At 40.6% G+C, this 26,783-nt stretch overlaps 1 protein-coding gene across 1 annotated transcript in view; it reads left to right on the top strand.

The window, feature by feature from the left end:
• The window catches only part of LOC117519904 (bifunctional heparan sulfate N-deacetylase/N-sulfotransferase 1-like), a 198,163-nt gene extending 171,661 nt beyond the window's left edge, over window positions 1-26,502 (top strand). The window contains exons 9-16 of the mRNA XM_034181173.1: window positions 8,392-8,574; window positions 8,847-8,943; window positions 15,518-15,641; window positions 17,957-18,131; window positions 18,359-18,529; window positions 23,072-23,181; window positions 23,384-23,486; window positions 24,653-26,502. Of these exons, the coding sequence (XP_034037064.1) occupies window positions 8,392-8,574; window positions 8,847-8,943; window positions 15,518-15,641; window positions 17,957-18,131; window positions 18,359-18,529; window positions 23,072-23,181; window positions 23,384-23,486; window positions 24,653-24,772 (1,083 nt within the window). The 3' untranslated portion in view covers window positions 24,773-26,502. The remainder of the gene's footprint in view (window positions 1-8,391; window positions 8,575-8,846; window positions 8,944-15,517; window positions 15,642-17,956; window positions 18,132-18,358; window positions 18,530-23,071; window positions 23,182-23,383; window positions 23,487-24,652) is intronic.
• The last annotated feature ends 281 nt before the right edge of the window (window positions 26,503-26,783 follow it).

Genomic DNA, 26,783 nt, shown 5'->3' with positions numbered 1-26,783 from the left:
GTATAACTTTGCCCGTGGTTGCTTTGAGCGACAGCGGCTGTATCCATCGCCTTCTCCTCTCAGTTTCCGACCGAAATGGAGTCACTCACTTTTGTGTCTGTTTGGTGTATTTTATGACCAACACCTGGAATAATGCAGCTTGTTGTACAGTAAAACGTCGTAATGCATCATCTAACATGTCCCTGTTGCAATATTGACGCTAAGTGAAATGCTCTTCTTAATTAATGTTGTATGCTAATGGTGTTACGACTTTTAGCAGCTGTCGGTAGGTCCACGTAATGCACGATTACTGAGGAAATACACCACGGATAACTTCTTCTGTTCACACAAAGCAAACCATTAGGGGAACCACCTCACAGTCAGTGCAGTGGTTGATTTTATTTTATTTTTCAAATGTATTTATCCCACAGTCAGGAACATTTGCTGTGCAGGCAACCTAAATACAGACGCACTTCAAAAACATTCAGTGATGAGCTGAACACCATGAAGTCCACTCGGAAGAAAACATCTCTGCTCTTCAAAATGGGGGAAAAGTGTCTTCCACAACTCCACCAGAGGTGGAAGCTGCAGAAGAGACTTTCATCTGGTTATATGTCCTGAGAGTCCAGCGAACCAACACCTGCTTCTATGCTTCTAAATAAAACAAAGACTCTTTAAACAGCAACTATTTTATTATTTTTAAAAAGCTTTCATTTTATATTTTAACATAAAATGAGTGGATCATTAAATATGTCCATGAAGTCAAAGTTCAGTCAAAAGTCATTTGCACAGGTTAAAACCCTGCCTTTATTGTGCACAATTTTAAAACATTCACAATCACTAGTCAAATTTATATTTCAGAAATTACTCTGTCCTGATCACATTAAAGGCAATCAGATATTCTGCCGTAATTACAAGTTGAAATGACTCAGTTAAAAAAATGATTTCATCATGAGGTTTATGTCATATTAAGAAATCCTACTGTATCCTGCTGACTACATTGTAGTCATTGTTAAATCATCTCCATAATAATAAACATTTGTATTTATTTACAGTGTCTCTTTTTCTGGTTGAAATGCAGATAATAATCTACCAGACTTAAAAATGTACACATTAATTTCCATTCTATTTTATTTGTCTCCAAATAAATGTCCAAGGTTACTTATGTTAATCAAGAAATCATCTCATCTGAAACAATAGGTAAGTTATGGCTTTAATTTACAGATGAAAGGTTTCTAAAGAATGTTTTATTTTTTACTCTTTTAATTACAAATGTTCTCATGTAAGAAACGTTTTAGAGTAATCAGAAATTAATTTTTAGGTTTTAAAAAAGCATTTGCAAGGATTTTCTTCAGAAAACTGCTGTGTATAAATAAGCAGTTCTGTGACACGTTTCTGCACTGTAGTCTTCTGCGTTTTGGCCTGATGCCTCGTTTCTATTGGACAGCGCCAAGCTACGTCACAGCGCACAGTGTTGAAAGCTGGATTAGGTTGAACTTTGAATGCGGCAGCTTGACAACAAGTGGCAACGTGCGCTTCCAGCGAAGCGTTGCTTTAAAAACGTGAAATGTCTCATTGAAAATAATGCTTTTAAAACCAATCCGCGATGCGTCTAACGCCATCAACACTTGCGGGGTAAAAGGCCTGTAAGAACTCGGAAGCTCCTGATAACTGCTACCTTCTTGCCTGTACTGGACTACAGCGATGTTGTATATACATGTGTGCTTCAACCAGTTGTCTACAGTCCTTAACCCCACTGTATCATTGTGCTTTGAGATTCATCATTGGTTGTATCCTCTTCACCCAGCGCTTGCTGGCATGCCCTCTGAATGTAAGGTGATATACACATTGGATAACTCTGATTTACAAGGCTCTTACTGGGCTAGTTCAGATTAATGTATCCAGTTTACTTTAGGAGATCTGAAAGCTGTTATGCTTTGTGCTCAAATGACATGTTGTCCTTTAGTGTACTTCATGTTCACACTGAATGTGAAAGATATCTTTTAGTTTTTTGCTCCCTCTGATTGGAATGTCTGATCTGGAATGTCCTCCAATCTGAATTGAAAACTGTCTGAGTGATTTCTTGAACACCTTCTGCTCTATTTTAAGAGACCGCAAACGGAATCCTTTTACACAGTGCCCGTGTTTCTAAATTTTAATTTTTTTATATGTTGTTACAAGGACCAAGCTGATTGTTTTATCTGTATATTGCTTGTATTTTAATTTTTAACATTCTCTTGATGATGGTAACCTGTCTGTTATGACGTGTGCTGCTGCCTTTCTTGGCCAGGTCACCTTTGTAAAAGAGGTTTTGGTCTCAATGGTTAAAGGACATGTTGCACGTTTTTTAATATCCCATTTAGCAAGACAGCATAAAGTTACTCATTATTGTAAGTCTTTCCGCACACGTGTGACGTATATTTTAAAATGAGCAGAAACATCCCAATGACTGACAGAGGGAAACAGATCTGCTCCGTTTGAACATGAAACTTCTCAGCTGCCGTTCAAAAGTGATGGCTTGGTTTTACAGACAGGAGACGACACACTTCACCCCAACACTCCTAACTTTTTCAGATTGTCAGATTTTGGAATATAAAGTGTGGTGACGTGCTGTTTGTGTGGATGCTGGTTTACTGAAGCTGTGTACATGGATGTGGGGACATCTCCATGACTCTGGTTTAAGAGACTTCCTGACACGCAGATTTGTTACATGGGAAAAAGTCAGAATACATTATTTCCAAGAGCTAATTGAACATTATTTAACGTACCACAATTATGAGAGAACTAAAGACGAAGCCACAATCGGCAATCGTGCGTGTGCTTATTTGATCGTCTGGAGTTTACATTTGGAAATAAAGCTATAACACGTGAGTCTGGCATTTTCAGGAAAAGGAATTGTCTGTAGACCTCGAAGACAGGATTGTCATGATGCACAAATCTGGGGAAGGGGTACAGAAACATTTATGCTGCTTTGAAGGTCTCAATGAGCACAGTGGCCTCCATCATCTGGAAAGGGAATAAGTTCAGATCTACCAGGACTCTTCCTAGAGCTGGCCGCCCGTCTAAACTGAGTGATTGTGGGAGGAGGGCCTTAGTCAGGGAGGTGACCAAGAACCTGATGGTCACTCTTTCAGAGCTCCAGCATTCCACTCCACTCCAGAGAGGAGAACCTTCAAGAAGGACAACCATCTCTGCAGCAATCCACCAATCGGCCTGTATGGTAGAGTGGCCACATGGAAGCCACTCCTTAGTAAAAGGCACATGGCAGTCCGCCTGGAGTTTGCCAAAAAGCCCCTGAAGGACTCTCATACCATGAGAAACAAAATTCTCTGATCAGATGAGACAAAGAGTGAACTCTTTGGCGTGAATGCCAGGCATTATGTTTGACAGAAACCAGGCACCATCCCTACAGTGAAGCATGATGGTGGCAGTATCATGCTGTGGGGATGTTTTTCAGCAGCAGGAACTGAGAGACTAGTCAGGATTGAGGGAAAGATGAATGCAGCAATGTACAGAGACATCCTGGATGAAAACCTGTTCCAGAGCGCTCTTGACCTCAGATTGGGGACAGTGACCCTAAGCACACAGTCAAGATATCAAAGGAGTGGCTTCAGGACAACTCCATGAATGTTTCAGTGGCCCAGCCAGAGCCCAGACCTGAATATGATTGAACATCTCTGGAGAGGTCTGAAAATGGCTGTGCACCAACGCTCCCCATCCAACCTGATGGAGCTTGAGAGGTGCTGCAAAGAGGAATAGGCAAAACTGCCCAAAGATCTGTGCACCAAGCTTGTGGCATCATATTCAAGAAGACTTGATGCTGTAATTGTTGCCAAAGGTGCATCAACAAAGTATTGAGCAAAGGGTGTGAATCAGGATTCTAGCTGCGGTGGGCCGTGCCGAGTGGCCCGCCCGGTACTGCAAATTTCCACCTGGCTCTCAGGTTCAATTTGGCTGTGCTACCCAGCACAGAATTTCTGAAAATGACTGAAATGTTGCTGAATATGTACCAGTCTTGACCTTAGACTGGGATGATGGTTCATCTTTTAGCAGAACACTGACTATAAGCAGACAGTCAACATATCAAAAGAGTGGGCTTCAGGACAACGCTGAATGTTCTTGAGTGGCCCAGCCAGAGCCCAGACTTGAATCCAATTGAGCATCTCTGGAGAGATCTGAAAATGGTTGTGCACCGACGCTCCCATTCAACCTGATGGAGCATAATTTTGAGGGGGAAAATGAATTTACTCTATTTTGAAATAAAGCTGTAACATAAAATGTGAAAAAAGTGAAACGCAGTGAATACTTTCCAGGCGCACCGTACTTCACGTCAGAAAAAAATGCTCTATTGAAACACTTGAATGCCTCCTTTTAAATTGTGATATCAAGCAAATGGAAAATGATTTTGTATGATGGGAATAATTTGTCATAAAAATAAAGACTACATCCCAAAAATCAAATGTTTTTATTCATTTATTTGTTTTGTTTTTTTAAGTTGAACAATGCCCATACTATAGATTTTTTTCTTACTTGACACTCCAACCATCACTTTTCACGTGTCTATGTAAATTCTTTTAGTTGAAAACGGAACACAATATTTGTAAATTTATTGGCTCTCCCTGATATTACTGATACTAACGGCTGCGCCATGTATCATAAAGCATATCTTCACTGCTGTGTAGTTCTCGATGGTCATACTGCTGTGTGGACTTCGTCCTGCTAAATCAGACTTTGCTTAGGTGTTGTGCAAAACAAACATGTAGAGGAAGCAGAGCTCCACATATTTGGGATTCACAAATTAAACAAATAAAAGTCTTTGTAATAATCCTTAATCATGTCAGTCACGCACGGTGCTGTCATTCTGCACATGCAAATTATGCCCTGCGCGTAAAGCCTCGGTCCCACCAAATAATGGAGGCTGAAGAAGGAGCCACGCGTGGGTGTGGGGTGATTATTTGAAGAATGACCCACGTTTTGATCTATCACGTATCCACTAAGAAGGTGCCACTATGTGCCTCTCTGTACCCCGCATGTGCCGCGTAGCAACCTGTAGTGAGCCACGACCGACCTGTCATTACAGCCTCGAATGGCTCGCATCAGCCACACTAAGCCACGTAGTGCCATGATAGCGCCATGATAACGCCATGTTGGCGCACGTTTAGGCATGAGTTTGGTCCAAACCTCCAGCCCTCCCACACCTGGTCCCTTCAAAGTGTGGGTTTTCAATTCACAGATCCACAGCAGCATTTAAAGATGTCCCTTCTTTTTTTCTTTTTTTAAACGCAGTCCAGAAATAGACACTCCAGCACAGTTCCGCAGTTGTGCGCTGTGCGCCAGGCTGCTGTCCACCTGTAATGCACCAGACCACCTAGACCCGAACCACGGGTTCCTGGAGAGCCGCCTCTGTGCTCCTCGCTGGCTCCGCGGCTCTCTGGCTTTTCTTGCAGCTTTAAACACACAAAACTTTGTTTGTCCGTTTATTTCTGCAAAATCACTCTTTTGCGCGCACGCTGCTGTTGTCCTTTCATGGACAGCTGCCTCTGTGCTCTTTCTAAGTGGCTTCCTTTCCATCCGTGGCTTGCTGGCTTTATTTTCTCCCTGGCTTTAAACACAATCATTTTTACAACGTGATTCCACTTTTGACATTGTGTTCGTCCATTTATTTCTGCAAAAGCGCTCTTTTGCGCACGGTGCTGTTGTGCATATAGAATGAGGTGGCCGTTTTATTATATACACCTGTGGATCATTTTTTATACATGTGTGTGTGTGTATATATATATATATATGTATATTTCTTTATTTCTTTCGCAGCTTACAAGTTATCATGATACAACTTTTAACTTTGTGTTATGTCTTCAAAATCGGTCTTCTGTGCGCTCTCCACCTGTGTTGTCGCATAGCTCCTGCTCTTAGCTGCTCCACTGGAGTCATTATCTTCCATGGCTTTAAACACACATCCACTTTCACGCAGTCAACCAAATTTTAACTTTGTGTTTGTCCAATATTGACTGAAAAATCACTCTTTTGTGAGCTGGCGTTCTGCCTAAATGCTCGTTTGAAGCGTGATGATGAGTGACTGCCTCAGTGCGCACACACAGCGGAGCTCATGTGATCCATTAATTCCAGAAGTGATTAGAGGTGTTTTCAGCATTCAAGGTTTGACAGAAAATGATTAATCCGCTACAAAATAATTATTTTATATAGAGTCCAGCGCACAGAGCAGGTGGAATTGTGTGTGCAAGAGGAGAGTCCTCCAAAAATAGCCTCTCAGGTCCTGCCTCAGTGCGCACACACAGCGGAGGTCATGTGATCCATTAACAAGATATTAAATCAACATACTTTTACATACAACAGACATCAACATACAGACATACTTTTACAGCTAGGAACTGTTTTATCAAGCTATAAAAAACATTAAAAATAATTACCTTAAGCTGTTCAAAATACATTCCACATGGAGCAGGAAAGAGAGGAAAAAAAAAAGCGTCCAGATGAAACAGTCCTCTGATTCTAGAAGTGATTAGAGGTGTTTTCAGCATCCTAGGTTTGGCAGAAAATGATTAATCCACTACAAAATAATTATTTTATATAGAGTCCAGCGCACAGAGCAGGTGGAATTGTGTGCGCAAGAGGAGCGCTGTTCCAAAAATAGCCTCTCAGGTCCTGTGAAGGTGCCAGGCGCACAGACTTTTTGCAGACTCGTAAGCACCATGCAAATGCCTCTAAGCCATCGCAGTAACTCGAACACAAACTGTGCCACGCTGTTGTTGCTAAATTTTGAACATCTTGAAATTAGCGCCACGCTCAGAGAGGAGCCTCGTTAACTGAAGATAATGCCTCTAAGAGCCACTCTGAGCCACTATACTGCCACGATAGCTCAGGAAACAAAAAAACAGGGTGCGTGGCTCCTTCTTCATCCTTCATTATAAGGTGGGACCGTGGCTTAAGGCACTGTGTTGCCTGGGGGCACCACAAAAACCAAGCTTGTGAAAAATCATCCTAATAGGCTACTAGTAACGATATAACTAAAATTTGTGTACAGCATGTTAATAGGTATAAGCAAAAGTCATCGGAGAAGGAGCCAGGCAGGCAGGAAGCGGCATGGGTAGCCTCTGTGCATGTCACCGCCAGCGTTACAGAAGACAGTTTTCCACTGACAAAAAAGGCTGCCGCAGCCTGTGCGTCTCAGCGCTGCGTTACAGACTTCTCCCGCCTGGCAGAAGACAGTACAAGGCTCTCCTCTTGTCTTCTCCCAGCCTGGGAGAATCGCGCGCACGGACTGATTGATCATTTGTGCTTAGGGCACCCAAATGGCTAGCTCAAAACCAGTCACGCAAGTCAGAACTGGTAATTTTCACATGCCAAAGTGAAAATTGAGAGGTGTGTTGTGCCTTTTTATCCCACCTGTATGAAATACGGGGGGATATAGTGATCAACCCCCAATTTCATTGTTAACCCCTGCCCCCCACCGCCCACCCCGGACAATGACTATAAGGACTATTCTATTCTATCTCACGAATGACTTGACCAATGTCATTCATATTTAGCATAAGGGTGTACTTTGATGATCCCCCGACACCAGTTGATTCCAGCAACCTCTGGGTCAGTTTAAAAGTCACAGTGAGATATTGAAGATATTTGCCACTCTTGTTAGCACAATATCTCAAAAATCAGTTAACCAATTTCATTCATATTTAGCATAAGGGTGTACTTGGGTGATCCCAGGACACTTTGTATTACTGATTTGTGGGGGGGGGGGGTGAATATGTCATCTGTATTTGCTGTAATGTTGTGGTTCCTCATTAAAAAGTGAGTAAAACTGCAGTGACCACACTGTAATGTCAATGAAACCCATATATTACAGTTTTATGGTTTAATGATGAACTATTTATCATGTGTCTGTGACAACAGGGAAGACAAGTTTCACTGAATTGGCTCTCAGTTGTCCAGGTGGTTTCCATAGTAGAGAAGCTTGAATCAGATTCAAGCTTCTCTACTAAGTTTCACTGAGGTTCAACACAACCTGCTGCTTGTCAGAATCAACTTTTGATCAAATCTGCCCAGTAGACAGTCCAATAAATCTCATAGCCCTTTACCACCAAAATGGAACAGTCTCCGTTATGGTTCACACGCCAGATTTTGAACAGTTCTGGGTGTTTCGACCAAGAGTAAACCAGTTATTAAGATGTAAAGTTGGTTCCCTATGTTCAGTAACATGTCCTCTGTTGGGGGAAAGCACCTATAAGAGACCTTATGTTGACAGTATTTTGTTTGTTTTGAATAAGACTGAAAACAAACCAGACTAGAACTAAAATTTGTCTCAACCTGTGCTTTGGTTTGGAACCACAAGTGTTAAACAAAACTGTGAACCTCCACCATCTCACTCTTTATATTTGTTCCCTCCAATTTCAGATTAGCATCTTCATGACCCACTTGTCCAACTATGGGAATGACCGCCTGGGCTTGTACACATTTAAAAGTCTGGTAATGTTTGTACAAACGTGGACCAACTTGAAGATGCAGACTCTCCCGCCTGTGCAGCTGGCACAGAAATACTTCAGCCTCTTCCCCTCTGAGAAAGATCCTCTCTGGCAGGTGTGGTGATGACTGTTGTTATTGTCAGTTTGACAGTTCACAAGCCTTTCTACTCGATAATAATTTAATCATGTAACTTGAAAAATCTCACAATATATCGTTTCAATTTCTTGTCACTTACAGTAATAATTCATAATAATTGCATTGTTGTGTTTTATTCAGTTGTCAAATTCTTGGATTTGTTTATACTGTTACATATTTAATGGGATTTTAGATTGTTGTCTCAGAATCATATTTCAGGCAAAGGATTAATGACATTATTGTGACTGCAGGATCCCTGTGAGGACAAAAGGCACAAGGACATATGGTCCAAAGAGAAAACTTGTGACCGCTTCCCTAAATTGCTCGTCATCGGGCCTCAGAAGACAGGTGATATGCAGTACCTCATCACCCCCTACAGGACAGAGTTGTACATTAAATCTAGGGCTTCTATTTTAGCAGTGATGAATCACCTTCTCATAAATTAAAGGTTCAGATTAATACAGCTTCCCCCTTGCCTTTTTTTTTTTTAATAATACGTTAGATACCCACTGGCCCCTTTCCCATTTCATGAAATCCATATATATATATATACTGACTGTATAGTTGTTTGGGCTTATGTGATGTGGAAAAGTCTGTGCATGTTTACCTCGGGGGACCTAGGGGGTGGGGAAAAATTTCTATCTCTATCTTCCAATCTATATGTCCTGTTTTATGAATAAAACATAATGCAAACGCAAGCATCTCATCCTGCCAGTTAGCTTAATTAGGGAATAACCCTGTTGTGTCTGATTTGCGGACGTTCGTGTTGGTTATTTGGTTGCAAATTGAGCTTTAGCAAATTGAGGTTAAAAGGGAGTTTTATGGCAATGCGTTAGCGGAGCCGTAAAACAGCTATTTGCGGCCATATAACAGCATGAGCATCCGCAAATCATAAGACACAAGGGGGTTCTAATTCGATTCCATCGTTTGCATGGTTTATTTTTCTGTAGGTAATTCGGTTGGCTAGGCTTACCGTCAAGCTGAGGCAGCGTCGCTCCAACAGTAGTCGGGGCGCGGAGTAATCCATCAAATGTGAAAATCCATCAAATCCTTCAAATGTGAAACGGTAATTCTGTATCAGAATCCACATCAGTACTTTCGTATGGTAGCTTAAATTCACCCATTTCAGCGGGGGCGTCGGTACACAACTTTCTCTCGCTCTCAGCTAACAGCGCTAACAGCTAGCAGCGTGCACAGCCGGTGTTCTGTTGAATTGTACTTCTCATTGCATAAATTGACAGTTCCGCATCCTGACAATATTGCGCGTACGCAGTTGCGTGGAGGACAGGAATGACAACTCGTCAGAACAACGGTCAGTGCACGGAGTAATACATCCAAATGTGAAACAGTCAAATATTTTGCCACCGTTACCCTGCTCCACAGCCTGTCCAGTGGATTTTTATTTTTATTTTATTTTTTTGGGCGCTGTTGTCGTGCGTTACCTGTGCTGCTCCACAGCCTGTCCAGTGGATTTTTATTTAGCGCTGTTGTCGTGCGTTACCTGTGCTGCTCCACAGCCTGTCTAGTGGATTTTGTTTTGTTTAGCACTGTTGTCGTGCGTTGCCTGTGCTGCTCCACAGCCTGTCCAGTGGATTTTTATTTTTATTTTATTTTATTTTTAGCACTGTTGTTGTGCGTTACCTGTGCTGCTCCACAGCCTGTCCAGTGGATTTTTATTTTGTTTTAGCACTGTTGTTGTGCGTTACCTGTGCTGCTCCACAGCCTGTCTAGTGGATTTTTATTTTGTTTTAGCACTGTTGTCGTGCGTTACCTGTGCTGCTCCACAGCCTGTCTAGTGGATTTTTATTTTGTTTTAGCACTGTTGTTGTGCGTTACCTGTGCTGCTCCACAGCCTGTCTAGTGGATTTTTATTTTGTTTTAGCACTGTTGTTGTGCGTTACCTGTGCTGCTCCACAGCCTGTCTAGTGGATTTCTATTTTGTTTTAGCACTGTTGTCGTGCGTTGCCTGTGCTGCTCCACAGCCTGTCTAGTGGATTTTATTTTGTTTTAGCACTGTTGTCGTGCGTTGCCTGTGCTGCTCCACAGCCTGTCCAGTGGATTTTTATTTTTATTTTATTTTTTAGCACTGTTGTTGTGCGTTACCTGTGCTGTTCCACAGCCTGTCCAGTGGATTTTTATTTTTATTTTATTTTATTTTTTAGCACTGTTGTTGTGCGTTACCTGTGCTGCTCCACAGCCTGTCTAGTGGATTTTTATTTTATTTTAGCACTGTTGTCGTGCGTTACCTGTGCTGCTCCACAGCCTGTCTAGTGGATTTTTATTTTGTTTTAGCACTGTTGTCGTGCGTTGCCTGTGCTGCTCCACAGCCTGTCCAGTGGATTTTTATTTTTATTTTATTTTATTTTTTAGCACTGTTGTTGTGCGTTACCTGTGCTGCTCCACAGCCTGTCTAGTGGATTTTTATTTTATTTTAGCACTGTTGTCGTGCGTTACCTGTGCTGCTCCACAGCCTGTCTAGTGTCGGATTCCCTGTTTGGGAATCCGCTAGCTTAACGTAGCTACTAGCTCTTAGCCGTTTTAGCATGGCGGCTTCTCCTGTCTCTCCCGTACTTTTCTGCTCTGGGTGTGAAATGTTTAGTTATTCCTCGGCCTCTTTTAGCAGTAACGGTACATGTAATAAGTGCAGCTTATTCATAGCTTTGGAGGCCAGGCTGGGCGAATTGGAGGCTCGGCTCCGCACCGTGGAAAATTCTACAGCTAGCCAGGCCCCTGTAGTCGGTGCGGACCAAGGTAGCTTAGCCGCCGTTAGTTCCCCCCTGGCAGACCCCGTGCAGTCGGGAAGGCAGGCTGACTGGGTGACTGTGAGGAGGAAGCGTAGCCCTAAACAGAAGCCCCGTGTACACCGTCAACCCGTTCACATCTCTAACCGTTTTTCCCCACTCGACGATACACTCGCCGAGGATCAAACTCTGGTTATTGGCGACTCTGTTTTGAGAAATGTGAAGTTAGCGACACCAGCAACCATTGTCAATTGTCTTCCGGGGGCCAGAGCAGGCGACATCGAAGGACATTTGAAATTGCTGGCTAAGGCTAAGCGTAAATTTGGTAAGATTGTAATTCACGTCGGCAGTAATGACACTCGGTTACGCCAATCGGAGGTCACTAAAATTAACATTGAATCGGTGTGTAACTTTGCAAAAACAATGTCGGACTCTGTTGTTTTCTCTGGGCCCCTCCCCAATCAGACCGGGAGTGACATGTTTAGCCGCATGTTCTCCTTGAATTGCTGGCTGTCTGAGTGGTGTCCAAAAAATGAGGTGGGCTTCATTGATAATTGGCAAAGCTTCTGGGGAAAACCTGGTCTTGTTAGGAGAGACGGCATCCATCCCACTTTAGAGGGAGCAGCTCTCATTTCTAGAAATCTGGCCAATTTTTTGGGATCCTCCAAACTGTGACTGTCTAGCGTTGGGACCAGGAGGCAGAGCTGTGGTCTTATACACCTCTCTGCAGCTTCTCTCCCCCTGCCATCCCCCTATTACCCCATCCCCGTAGAGACGGTGCCTGCTCCCAGACCACCAATAACTAGCAAAAATCTATTTAAGCATAAAAATTCAAAAAGAAAAAAATAATATAGCACCTTCAATTGCACCACAGACTAAAACAGTTAAATGTGGTCTATTAAACATTAGGTCTCTTTCTTCTAAGTCCCTGTTGGTAAATGATATAATAATTGATCAACGTATTGATTTATTCTGCCTAACAGAAACTTGGTTACAGCAGGATGAATATGTTAGTTTAAATGAGTCAACACCCCCGAGTCACACTAACTGTCAGAATGCTCGTAGCACGGGCCGGGGCTGAGGATTAGCAGCAATCTTCCATTCCAGCTTATTAATTAATCAAAAACCTAGACAGAGCTTTAATTCATTTGAAAGCTTGTCTCTTAGTCTTGTCCATCCAAATTGGAAGTCCCAAAAACCGGTTTTATTTGTTATTATCTATCGTCCACCTGGTCGTTACTGTGAGTTTCTCTGTGAATTTTCAGACCTTTTGTCTGACTTAGTGCTTAGCTCAGATAAGATAATTATAGTGGGCGATTTTAACATCCACACAGATGCTGAGAATGACAGCCTCAACACTGCATTTAATCTATTATTACACTCTATCGGCTTTGCTCAAAAAGTAAATGAGTCCACCCACCACTTTAATCATATTTTAGATCTTGTTCTGACTTATGGTATGGAAATAGAAGACTTAACAGTATTCCCTGAAAACTCCCTTTTGTCTGATCATTTTTAATAACATTTACATTTACCCTGATGGACTACCCTGCAGTGGGGAATAAGTTTCATTACACTAGAAGTCTTTGAGAAAGCGCTGTAACTAGGTTTAAGGATATGATTCCTTCTTTATGTTCTCTAATGTCATATACCAACACAGAGCAGAGTAGCTACCTAAACTCTGTAAGGGAGTTAGAGTATCTTGTCAATAGTTTTACATCCTCATTGAAGACAACTTTGGATGCTGTAGCTCCTCTGAAAAAGAGAGCTTTAAATCAGAAGTGTCTGACTCCGTGGTATAACTCACAAACTCGTAGCTTAAAGCAGATAACCCGTAAGTTGGAGAGGAAATGGCGTCTCACTAATTTAGAAGATCTTCACTTAGCCTGGAAAAAGAGTTTGTTGCTCTATAAGAAAGCCCTTCGTGAAGCTAGGACATCTTTCTACTCCTCACTAATTGAAGAAAATAAGAACAACCCCAGGTTTCTTTTCAGCACTGTAGCCAGGCTGACAAAGAGTCAGAGCTCTATTGAGCTGAGTATTCCATTAACTTTAACTAGTAATGACTTCATGACTTTCTTTGCTAACAAAATTTTGACTATTAGAGAAAAAATTACTCATAACCATCCCAAAGATGTATCGTTATCTTTGGCTGCTTTCAGTGATGCCGGTATTTGGTTAGACTCTTTCTCTCCGATTGTTCTGTCTGAGTTATTTTCATTAGTTACTTCATCCAAACCATCAACATGCTTATTAGACCCCATTCCTGCCAGGCTGCTCAAGGAAGTCCTACCATTATTTAATGCTTCAATCTTAAATATGATCAATCTATCTTTGTTAGTTGGTTATGTACCACAGGCCTTTAAGGTGGCAGTAATTAAACCATTACTTAAAAAGCCATCACTTGACCCAGCTATCTTAGCTAATTATAGGCCAATCTCCAACCTTCCTTTTCTCTCAAAGATTCTTGAGAGGGTAGTTGTAAAACAGCTAACTGATCACCTGCAGAGGAATGGTCTATTTGAAGAGTTTCAGTCAGGTTTTAGAATTCATCATAGTACAGAAACAGCATTAGTGAAGGTTACAAATGATCTTCTTATGGCTTCGGACAGTGGACTTATCTCTGTGCTTGTTCTGTTAGACCTCAGTGCTGCTTTTGATACTGTTGACCATAAAATTTTATTACAGAGATTAGAGCATGTCATAGGTATTAAAGGCATTGCGCTGCGGTGGTTTGAATCATATTTGTCTAATAGATTACAGTTTGTTCATGTAAATGGGGAATCTTCTTCACAGACTAAAGTTAATTATGGAGTTCCACAAGGTTCTGTGCTAGGACCAATTTTATTCACTTTATACATGCTTCCCTTGGGCAGTATTATTAGACGGTATTGCTTAAATTTTCATTGTTACGCAGATGATACCCAGCTTTATCTATCCATGAAGCCAGAGGATACGCACCAATTAGCTAAACTGCAGGATTGTCTTACAGACATAAAGACATGGATGACCTCTAATTTCCTGCTTTTAAACTCAGATAAAACTGAAGTTATTGTACTTGGCCCCACAAATCTTAGAAGCATGGTGTCTAACCAGATCGTTACTCTGGATGGCATTTCCCTGATCTCTAGTAATACTGTGAGAAATCTTGGAGTTATTTTTGATCAGGATATGTCATTCAAAGCGCATATTAAACAAATATGTAGGACTGCCTTTTTGCATTTACGCAATATCTCTAAAATCAGAAAGGTCTTGTCTCAGAGTGATGCTGAAAAACTAATTCATGCATTTGTTTCCTCTAGGCTGGACTATTGTAATTCATTATTATCAGGTTGTCCTAAAAGTTCCCTAAAAAGCCTTCAGTTGGTTCAGAATGCTGCAGCTAGAGTACTGACGGGGACTAGCAGGAGAGAGCATATCTCACCCGTGTTGGCCTCCCTTCATTGGCTTCCTGTTAATGCTAGAATAGAATTTAAAATTCTTCTTCTTACTTATAAGGTTTTGAATAATCAGGTCCCATCTTATCTTAGGGACCTCGTAGTACCATATTACCCCATTAGAGCGTTTCGCTCTCAGACTGCGGGCTTACTTGTAGTTCCTAGGGTTTGTAAGAGTAGAATGGGAGGCAGAGCCTTCAGCTTTCAGGCTCCTCTCCTGTGGAACCAGCTCCCAATTCAGATCAGGCAGACAGATACCCTCTCTACTTTTAAGATTAGGCTTAAAACTTTCCTTTCGCTAAGGCTTATAGTTAGGGCTGGATCGGGTGACCCTGGACCATCCCTTGGTTATGTTGCTTTAGACGTAGACTGTGTTTCATAATTATTGTATGGCCTTGCCTTGCAATGTGGAGCGCCTTGGGGCAACTGTTTGTTGTGATTTGGCGCTATACAAGAAAAAAGTTGATTGATTGATTGATTGATATTAGCCGGTCTGAAATCTTACACACTTAACCAATCAGATTTGTCGAAAAAATGTAATTGGATTAGAATTTCAATATAAACTAGTTCCAACTGACAGTGGCAACATGATATTCAATATGAGAATGATCAGATAACAGGACAAAGCTGTATTAATCTGTCATGCCCATAATCTTTGTAAACATTCACAACCATATGGGAAACTAATCATTACTGCTTTCTCTATTCTCCCTGTCTACTCATGTTTTTTGTCATTCCTCTCAGGGACGACAGCGCTCTATCTGTTCCTTGGCATGCACCCAGACTTGACCAGTAACTACCCCAGCAAGGAGACTTTTGAGGAGATCCAGTTCTTCAATGGGCACAACTACCACAGAGGCATTGACTGGTAAGAAACCTCACAAGCCTCAGTATTATCTAGTGCTTTAGCAGCCACACGCATGCTACATGTTCTCATATTATTATTGTTTGTTTTTATGTTAAATGTATAAGATTCATAAACAATTTTTTTTTTTTTTTTTTTTTTTTAGTTCAGGGTTATAACATTGCAGCTTTGATTGACCATCTGATTGCTTATGTTTAAACGCTCCCTTCACGCTGTCACCACAGATGTATATTGCAAAGATGAATGCAAATATACATGTTTGGCATGAAGACTCTGTCCTGGTCTAAATCTAACTTTGTCTAAGTGATCTTATTGAATATTTGACCTTTAGTTACCTTGCCAGGGCAGTTTTGCAATGCACCTGCATATGTGTGCCAGGTTTGATCCAAATCAGGTTGTAAATTGAAATCCTTGAACACATTGTCCTTGAGCTTTGTAAAAATGAACCATTTCAGGATAATTCCAGGGTCGGTCTTCATCCACATAACAAGTTTGGTCAAAATCAGCCAAAGCACCTGGGAGGTGTAGACGACAAGACAGGCATACAAACGGAGTTGACCTTGACCCCGGTGATTTTTACCAGTTTTGTTTTCCACATACATGCAGAGTGAGAGGTAGACATCAATTTTTTTTTTCTTTTGACCCAAGTGACCTTGACTTTTGTCAGAATGAACTGATGAAGGTCAGTTTTGGGAAGTACCTTCATCCATATACAAAGATTAGTGGAAATTGGTAAAAGGATCTGGGAGTAGTCTAGGAATAAATAAATGTTCATACGTGTGTGTGTGTGTGTGTGTGTGTGTGTGTGTGTGTGTGTGTGTGTGTGTGTGTGTGTGTGTGTGTGTGTGTGTGTGTGTGTGTGTGTGTGTGTGTGTGTGTGTGTGTGTTTATATTTATATATATATATATATATACACACACACACGCGCACAGAGGGTACACGGAAGACGTGCGGTTCACACCTTGGTTACATGACAGTTCAGTACGAGTACATTTTTTTACCTGAGACCAAAATATGGCCATCAGGTATTGCGAAGACTTTGTGTCCATCTGTCTGTCTGTCCGTCCATCTTCAAATTCACAGGGAAAATTCTTGGGGCATACACCTTGGACAAATTCAAAGAAGGCTAACCTTGACCTATTCTAAGGAGTCAAAAGGTCACATTCTTTCTACACCGTCTTTCATTGATTGCATGCTTGTTCGGCCGGGGGTATTTTAGCATTGCGTTATATTTGAAAATTCGTGAAATCTTTGTACAGTAGCTGTGATCTGTGAGCAGCAGGGAGCTGCCATCAGCTACTTTAGTACTGTGGCACAAAGTGTAAATGTAAACTTTTTTCATGAAATGTTTAAGAATTGTATTGCATCTCTTGTCATTCGCTTTGGGAAGAAATTCCTGTGCAACGGCTGTTTTTGTTTTTGGTTTGTTTTTCTGTCGCGCCAGACAGCCTTCAATATTTTGTCCATTTTAAGTTTGCTTGATTTTTGTACGGCTTTCTGTGTGGAGTTGAAACAGGTAAATTGAACATAGGTGTGCATGCAGGTGTGAATGTGTTTCTCTGTCTGTATGTGGCCATGCGATGGACTGGCGTCCTGTCCAGGGTGTACCGCGCCTCATGCCCTGTGACTGCTGGCATAGGCTCTAGCTCCACCCGTGACCCTTAATTGGAGTACCTAGATGTAGAAAATGGGTGGATGAATGAATTTTGCACAAATGATGACATCTCATAAAACCTCACTCTGGACAGACTTGAAATCATTGTGCGCAGTGTATCCTTTCTGAAATTTTACACGAATTCATATGAAATATCGACTTTTGTCATAAGTGGGCGCTGTTGTATATCTAAACTCAGTTGATTAGACCGACTCAACACAAATGCGTATTGGTATGCTTTCACTTTTAGGTTCATATTTTGGAAGAAAAAGGTAAATTAACCAATTTCATTTATGCTTTCAAAGTTTTTGGGTGGAATAATTCGGTCGCTTGCTTCAAATGGCTGGTTTGCTGTTCGCTGTTCCCTCTGTTTGACTCAGACACAGACAGCAGGCTGAGGGGGCTGACCATGCCTTTCTGCACAGAGCGTGGACATGAGCATGGCACCTCGCTGAAATATCTCAACTTAATACAAAGATTAAGTGACCACAGTGGGAATTTCAATGAGTTTTCTCACCTGATCTGACTGTTATATGGTAAATGCTGAAGTGTGTTGCTAGTTTTTCTTGGTCCATGTAAGAGATAACTTATTTTTATCTCCTATCAGACCAGACCAGCTATGGCTGCTTCTGTCACTGTTTGTTTGTTTTTGCTCTCTGTCAGGTATATGGAGTACTTCCCTCTGCCTTCCAACACGAGCTCAGACTACTACTTTGAGAAAAGTGCCAACTACTTTGACTCTGAGGTGGCAGCTCAAAGGGCTGCAGCTCTCCTTCCCAAAGCCAAAATTATCACCATCCTCATTAACCCAGCTGACAGAGCTTACTCCTGGTACCAGGTTAGTCATAAGAAGCATTCAGTTATATCAATATCTCTGAATATTCCAGTGTAAAGTTTCAGTTGAGTGACTGTTCATTGTTTCTGCATGAACAGCTAAGTTAGTATTGCATGAAAACTGTCATTTATTTTTGTGTTGAGTAGAGGTCCATAAATACCTATACCACAGATGTCCAGTGATGATTTAGCAGATTGCTTTAAATGTCTCTCACTGCTTCTCTGCAACAGCACCAAAGAGCCCATGATGACCCAGTGGCGTTGAAATACTCCTTCCATGATGTCATCGCAGCAGGTCATGATGCTCCTGTCAAACTACGCGTCCTCCAGAACCGTTGTCTGGTTCCAGGCTGGTACGCCATCCATCTGGAGCGCTGGCTCAATTACTACCACTCTAGCCAGGTATTATGCATGTCTTCAGCAATTCAGTTTTGCACAGAGTAAATGAGATGTACTCATACCAATATGTTGAATATTTTCCATCGCTGTAATTTTGTTCTTCTCTGTGTGGAATCTCTCTCTGTAGTGCTGTATATCAGTCAGTATTTTACTCCATTGTGCACCCTTATGGGCTGTTTTTTTAATTCATGATGGCATGGAGATGTCAGTTATGTTCATGTTGATGTAAAATTTAGCAGTACACACCGTAAGCTGTGTCGCAGATCCCCACTTCAAACTTGTGTAAGGTATAATTTCCAGCAGCAAGTATCATCACCATCACTGAAGTCCTTGGTGCGTTATCGTGTAAACTGGGGTTCAGAGACTTGCCCTCTGGCAGCTACAGTTAGAAGCAAAATACCCCCCTCCCCAAATGTCTAAAATATCTTTCTGAGGACGATGTAACATAAAATATGCTCATAAAACCTTCTTACCTCTCAGTCAGGTCACGCTTTCCACACAAGTACACAAATTCTTCATTGTTCCTGCTCAGACTGCAAACCAGGGGCGTATCCAGGTGGAAATAAAGTGTTGTGGGGGGACATGCCCTCCACAACACCCCTTCTGGCAGGTCTACTTTTGAAGAAATTTTTCATACTACTACTGCTTACAATAATGATAGTGATAATAATTTTAACAACTAAAATGTTTAAATCTGTATTAATCTGGGCCTAAATTTTACTATAGTTCTGGATTAAGTTTAATTGATGAGCCATATAAAAATAAGTTTAGTTCATTTAACTTTTCTGCATAACTAAAGTGGGATGTGAAGCGATATATATTTTTTTTAATGTAATGTCTAAGCTTAGTCTTTCTTCTGTTTTTCTTGTTGGTTAATGCTGACAAATTATACTGCATTTGATGTCTTTCCGATGCCTGATTCTGTTTTGTGTCTCTCTGTTTGAGGTGTGGCTCCATCCAGAGATGGGTGTGGTGTTTACTTCTGCAACGCTCCCGTCCTGTGCACCGGCAAAAATTTCCTGTATATTTGTTTTGTACATTTTTTTTGTAAATTGTTTTGTCAATTATGCATGGCCCAGGCAGAGGGTCACCCCTTTGAGTCTGGTCTGCTTGAGGTTTCTTCCTCAAATCATCAAAGGGAGTTTTTGTCTGTGTCTGTGTGCTTGCTCTGGGTGTTGGAAAGGTTAGACTTTACTTGTGTGAAGTGCCTTGAGGCAACTTTGTTGTGATTTGGTGCTATATAAATTAAAATAAATTGAAAAATAAGCTTGGGCATTGCTGGGTCTGTTTGGTGTTCTAGCTTTAAAATCAGGTCAGTTAGGATGAGGGAAGCCAAAAATCTGAAAATGATTATGCTCTTGTGGTTAGTAATCTTATCAAACAAACATGTAGGTTGTGATATCAATTTTGGTTAAAGGCAAAGAAAAGGTGAAAAGAAAATGTGTAAAAGAGAATTCAACACAAATTAAGCAGTACAGCTAAATTGTGTGTGTTGGGGGGGGGGGGGGTGATTGAGTGAGAAAATAGTAATTAAAAAACCTTTTTGTGGGGGTCACCTCTACCGACAAAGGCCCATGTTCACCAAAAAAAGACCGACACCCCCCCCCCCACACACACACACACACACACACACATCCTGTCTACAGGCTTGAGATTTTAATTGGTATTAAATGAAGTAAAAGCTGTCCCCTTAAAATGTGTTTATCCTGAAGTATTTAAATAATTCGCTACTTTAACATTTCCCATAATCCTCCTGCCGGCCCCCTGCGCTTCCCAGCATGCACCACGGTGCCAGCAGAAGTCTGGCGTCTCACAGTGCATGTAAATAGTGGCTAGCCAGGATGTGGTTGGTGTTGATCCAGCGTGTTCATGGGCGATTATGATGTTGACACGTTCTCCTAAGTTGAGAGGGTTATCTAGAGGAGGTGTAGCACCTGTGATGAACTTCTGCCGTGCCCCGATGTTGTCTTGTTGTCCAGACTTTATGAGGTGTGTTTACATTGTGCCCCGAACCGGAACTCTGCTCAAACCAACCTCTCGCATGAGTCATAGACCGTGATTCGGTGCGAGATTCTATAATATGATGCTGCATTAGAAAAGCAGGAGAACACTTTGCTGTGTTCTTAGCTGTCTCCACCTTGTTTTACCTTAAATGCTAGGATGCGATCACAAAAGGTTTTCTATATGAAGGTAGATGGTGAACAGCTTATGATATGGCCATGAACAAAATTCAGTCACAAGATTTTTTTCTTTTTTCTTTTTCTTTTTTGTTTTGCTTTAATCCCTGGATTTTGCATACACTAGGTTGCAATTTTAATCAAAGTATAGTCGATGTTGCATTTCTCCAAGCTCTTAGTGAGGTGACCTTGTGTACCAAGTTTGATTTTGATACACAAAGTATATTTGTCAAGATACCACATGCACATTGAACACACACACACACACAGATTCAAGCAATTCCTTGACCCGTTGCGCCTTTAGCAACATAGGATGTTTGATGCGTGCATAGTCTGGGTGTTGGGTTGAGTGTGGAGCCCAGCAAATTTGGCCTTTTTGTCTGTGAAGAATGGTTTAATGACCTTGACTTTAGGGATGATGCTGTGATGTTTGTAGAATCTGTAGATGTGCAGATTGCAGCACTTTAGAAGCTGAGTAAGGAGTCGGAGAGTCTTGATTTGTGATTATCCTACATCAAGACTGAGATCCAGGCTTTCAAAGAGTTCCTGGACTCAGCCATTAGAACTGCATCAGTATGCAGTGAAAGTGTCAAACATGTCAAAAGACTTACTTATCTGGGCTGTGACATTCATGGCTGTGGATACACGGGCTTTGAGATCGAAAGATGCCTGGGAAAAGCTCATGAAGTCACGAGGTCCCTGGGTGGAGGTGTTTAGTGTTGCCATATCGTTTTAGGAGATCAAAGGCTGAAGTCTTTGGGGTCCTGATGCTTCCTGTCTTAATGTGTGGCTGTAAGACAGATACTAATCAGTGACTTAAAGTGATGACTACAAGCTTGTTACTCAGTCTCTTTGGTGTGTCCTTGGGTACAATTTGATTGATTTTTTTTTTTTTTTTTTTTGCCAAACAAAATGTTATTTGTAGAGGATGGGAGGCAATATCGGCAACATCATTTTGGTCATGTGGTGGGCTTCTCTGGGCAGTCTTCTCTGCAGGCGCCTCATTGTTGAGGACCCCTGTCATGGGAAAATGCTATGCTGATACCTAATTATCACCTGCCTACAACAGATAAATGTCTACTTTCAGGAGGTGGGGATGGACCGTGGTTGCTATGCAGGTCCCAGGGTAGATTCATATTGCTGTGAATGTGATGATGCACTGCACCAGGGCATTGTCCCAGACCTGACTTAGCCCCAAAAATTTCATCTGCATCTGTAAAATGTAATGAAGTGTATGCAACTTGTGGATTAAGTACTTTGCTCAAGAGCACTTTATTGGACCCCGCCCCCCGAGTGATCTGGGAATTGAACTGAGAATTCTCTAGAGCATGGGTATTCAACTCATTCCAGAAAGGGCTAAGAGGGTGAAGGTTTTCTTTGCTACCACCCACACCCACTCACTGATTAACTGATTCCGTCTGCTCAAAGTGATGAAACATATCATTAAGAAAATAGATATGCGATGAACACTTTTTTAATCATATATTAAATCAAATGAAACATTATTACTTAAATCCCTAAAATTACCAATTGCAAGTATATTGAAAATAATAGTATTAATTACATTTAAAAACCCCTGTGTTTCATTTCTTAGAGTGTAACAGTTCTAACTGTTAGCAGTATCTATGCTTATCGTCTCATTAACCACTGAAAGAATAAAGAAACACAAATGAGATGATGGCTATCGGATGTCTAATCACAGGCATGTGGAACTCATGGATCTTTGAAATATCGAAGCATGCAGAGCTCTGTCAATCCTGAAGCAGTGTTGGACAGTAGTATTACCATATTTTCTGTAGTACAAGTTGCACCTATCAAAATAATCATGCCTCTTGAAGAGGAAAACTCCATATATAAGTTACACCTTTTTTCTATATTATCAGCTTTTTAATTTGGTATTTTTGTGCATTGTTATAGTGTACTTTTATTTTTGGTATGTATTTTTTTATTATTATTACAGATTATTTTGCTTAGTGCTTTGATTCCTGGGAAAGTCTTATGTAAAGAGACATTATAATTATTATTCATAATAACATGTTTTTTTTTTCAGTATATAAATCACACCGGAGTATAATTCACAGGACCCCCCCCCCCCCCCCCAACAAGTAAAAAAAAAAATGTATTTATTATTGACTACTTATTTTGTTCAGTCTGATTTACACTTACTGGATGTATTTTTAATGCCCACATTATGACCAATGAGTGGGTTACAATTTAACTAAAAGTACAGTTGACTGTAAATCTTGGTAAAATAAGGCAATAATATTGTGCCCCTTACAGTAGATCATAATGCGATGGGGAGAATTGATTTAAACTTTTCAAATATCAGGCTGTTTAGTTTTGACACTGCTTATGTTCGTTTGTCCAGTTACTAGTTTTGGACGGACAGATGCTGAAGACCGAGCCAGCCTCAGTCATGGACAAAATCCAGAAGTTTTTAGGCTTGGCAAACATTATCAACTACCACAAGATCCTTGCGTGAGTATCCAGTTTCCCATCACACCATTCACAGCATAATCTCCTTATCCCAGGTGGTAATTTTATTTAAAGAGAGATTGAGTGTTTAGGTTATATTAGGTGTATGGAACTGGAAAAGATTCCAAGATTCCCAATGTTGCAGGCAAAGAATTGAATATGGTTGTGATGAGAAAAATGTGAATTCTGTATTCTTATTATTCAGCTTTGATCCGAAGAAAGGCTTTTGGTGTCAGCTGCTGGAAGGAGGCAAGACCAAGTGTTTGGGAAAGAGTAAAGGACGTAGATACCCTGACATGACCCCTGAGGTATGTTATTTATTTTATATTAACATATGTAGCACTATAAAGAAATGTTAGTCATTTTTTTTTTCGGGGGGGGGGGGGGGTTATACAGATATTGGCTCAACAATTCTGGGTTCTTTTTATGAACATCACTTCTTACATGTCAAATGTCCACCTTGAAATGCAACATTTCAAGGTGGAAAGAATTTCAGGTTTGGCTTAGGGCTAGAAGTTTAACTATCTGTTCAACAGCATACTTCAGCAATAATATGTCAGTTTCATTATTATAGCAACAACCTTAAAGAAAAGAGACCAAAACAAACTCTGTTGAAGGCTTCTAAATATTGAATCATCGACAATTAAAAGAATTCAGTAAATACTAAACAAAATAAATCTCTTATGAATTTTGTTTACCTTTAAAACTGGGGTTTGGTGGGTGGGGATGAGGATGTGGATCCCAAACCTGGTCTGCTACATGGTTTTAGAACAACAATTTTTGTCAGTTCATTCATTATTATCCTTTTTGTTTTCTTAATAGAAACATATTGGATTGTAAAGCTACAAAGTATTCATTTTTTTTGTAATTTGAAAAAGTCAGTTTCTTTCATAAAACAAAGTTCTTTGTAACTTAGGATATTTTTTTATTTAACATTTGGAAAAGTCTTTTTTCTAACATACTAACAAAGACATAAAGAACACATTTACCATATTTTCCAGAGTCGCACCTTTTTTTCTGTATTATTGTATTTTGCGCTGTAAAGGAGTTGTTTTTAATCTCATTGTACATGTGTACAGTGACAATAAAGGCATTCTATTCAATTCTATTATCAACACTTTATTTGGGGATTTTTATGCATTGTTGTGGGCTACTTTTATAATTGGCATTTAGTTTTCTATTGTTGGAGTTTGTTTCATTGTTAGATTCCTGTGAAAGTCCTATATAAATAGTTACACTTATTTATTTTTATTTTTTTAAGAATGTGATTTTTCAGTGTATAATGAACCCCTGGAGTATAAGTCGCAGGGTCTCCCAAATGAGTTACAGAAAAACTAAATGTGACCTTTACTCTTTGCAATAGACCAAAACACAGCATACTGTGTCATTCACTTAAATGGCCTCTTTTGCTTTCCTCTCAATTATTATTATTTTTTTTAATATCACATCCATCTTGTCATTTTGTGCCCATTAGTCACAGGCTTTCCTCAGGGAGTACTACAGGGATCACAACATTGAGCTGTCCAAACTCCTGTATAGGATGGGCCAGCCTCTTCCCAGCTGGCTCAGAGAAGAACTTATCCACACCAGGTAGCAGCACCCCGCCCGGAGATAAAAAAAAAAAACTCTGCCACTGCTCAACCCTGCCGGGGGTCACAGCAAGTACGAAGATCACAGTAGATTTTGAAAGAAATTGAACTGGACTGAGATCAGTGATGGCATACCCTCTAAGATCTGTGATCTTCCTAGATGTTTGGGGCAAATGGTAAATGAGGAGAGATCATGAATGCTAACAGGTGGGTGCAGCGAGCACAGACTGTGTTAGCAGGTAATCGTGCTGCCCTCTCTCGTCTGAGCTTCATGACACCACCATCACCCCACCTGCAGGACAAACCAGGAAGAAAGAAAGAAAGACCAGTGATACTCCCCCTCTGTGTTCTGAAGAAGCTGATGTACAGGGCGCTGGTCTCCTGAACCTGACCTTTTCTTCTTCATGTTAACTTTATTCTAAGGAAGGAATTAATCTGAACACTCAAACACTGGCCCCCGCTGTGTGGTTTTTGTTTGGAACACATTAAAATGAGCAAATGAACATAAGTGAATGACAGCGTGACTGACAGACACTTTTGCGTGATTGTAGAAGAACGGGAAAATCTAGAGTTTTGACTCGGGCTGCATGTTGTAGCCTCACTTTGATAGGCCTTGATATAATCTAGTTATTGCATTTAAAAGTGCCAGGACAGAATTTTCAACAAAATGTGGATGTTTGAGGGTTTGTTTGTTTGTGTTTTTTTTGTTGTTTTTTTTTAATTCAGTGATTTTTCTTTACTCAGATGTTATTTTAACTTTCCTGTAATGCTAATGACAATGCATTATTTTAGAATGTACCAAAACTAAATCTTTTAGCTCAGTTTCATTTGTCACATAGGCCCGATGTACAGTTGGTTTTGTTAGACTGTCCGGCTCTGCCTCCTGTTTAGTGAGTGCCATGATGGCTGAACTGGCTAAAACGGGAACAACAGTGTGGATGTTGAAAGCACAATATTTAAACTGTTGAAGCTAACATGAATCGTGAACATACAGGTAAATGCAAAGCACATTCACTAAACAATTTCTGCTCCAAGTGACACCATGAGCAAGCTACGACATGCTAATTTAGAACTCCAGTTCTCGAGATTCAGATGGTGTACAAAACAGACTGTGCATTTAAAATCCATTTTAAGCATTTGGTTGTGTTCGTCTATAGTTTAACTTCATGTAGTTGAGGAGGTCAAGATAGGAAAAAAAAAGCTGTCTTGGAAAACTTGAAAACTTTCCAGGCAAACAAACGGTGCGGACATTTGGGTGTCAGTCAAGTTGTTACCACTGCAACTAGATGTCAAGCTTAGATGACAAAAGCTGCTGTTATTGCAATAGTTTTGTACAATGTTCTGATGTAATAACAATGCACATGTTGGTCCTTTATTTCCTAACTTTGTACATAATAAGCAAACCTCAGTAGACCTAAATTATTGAATGTGTTTGGGTTTACACTCTGCATCAGCCCATTCCCATAGTGTGAAATGTCAGTGCTGTACTAAATGGAGAGGAGTGTCTTGTCTGTGTCGATAAGATTTCCTCTCATGTCCTCTCACTGCCAACTATTGTACAGAGATACTGAGTCTCTCCATATAAAGTATTAAGTGATAAAGTATAACAGCAACAATGGTACTAATCTTCTGGACTGTATGATAAAGATTTGTAACTGTTGTCAATAATTTTTACAGTGTAACTAATATTGTCGGTGCTTTTTAATTTGCAAATAAAACACCACTGTATTTTTCAGTAGTTGGACTTTCTTTTAGTCTTGTGTTTAAAATTACACCAGTGCTGAAAGACGATTGTGGAGTGACTGTGAGTGAGGGCAAAATAAATGATACCTCAGAATGATTTATTACCTGTTGGAGGAAAAGAAAAATGTGCAAGAAGTGCAGAATTAAAATCAATAAAGAGCCTTATAAAACATGCTTTTGCAAAAATCTCAAAATGCAGTCACCACAGCATATCTGTCTGTCTCACCTGGTCCTCTGCAACTTCCTCTATGACACCAAACACCTGTATGTCTT

This window comes from Thalassophryne amazonica, chromosome 11 (assembly GCF_902500255.1).
Source record: "Thalassophryne amazonica chromosome 11, fThaAma1.1, whole genome shotgun sequence".
NCBI classification, from domain to species: Eukaryota; Metazoa; Chordata; class Actinopteri; order Batrachoidiformes; family Batrachoididae; genus Thalassophryne; species Thalassophryne amazonica.
This window is presented reverse-complemented; position numbering and strand designations above follow the sequence as displayed.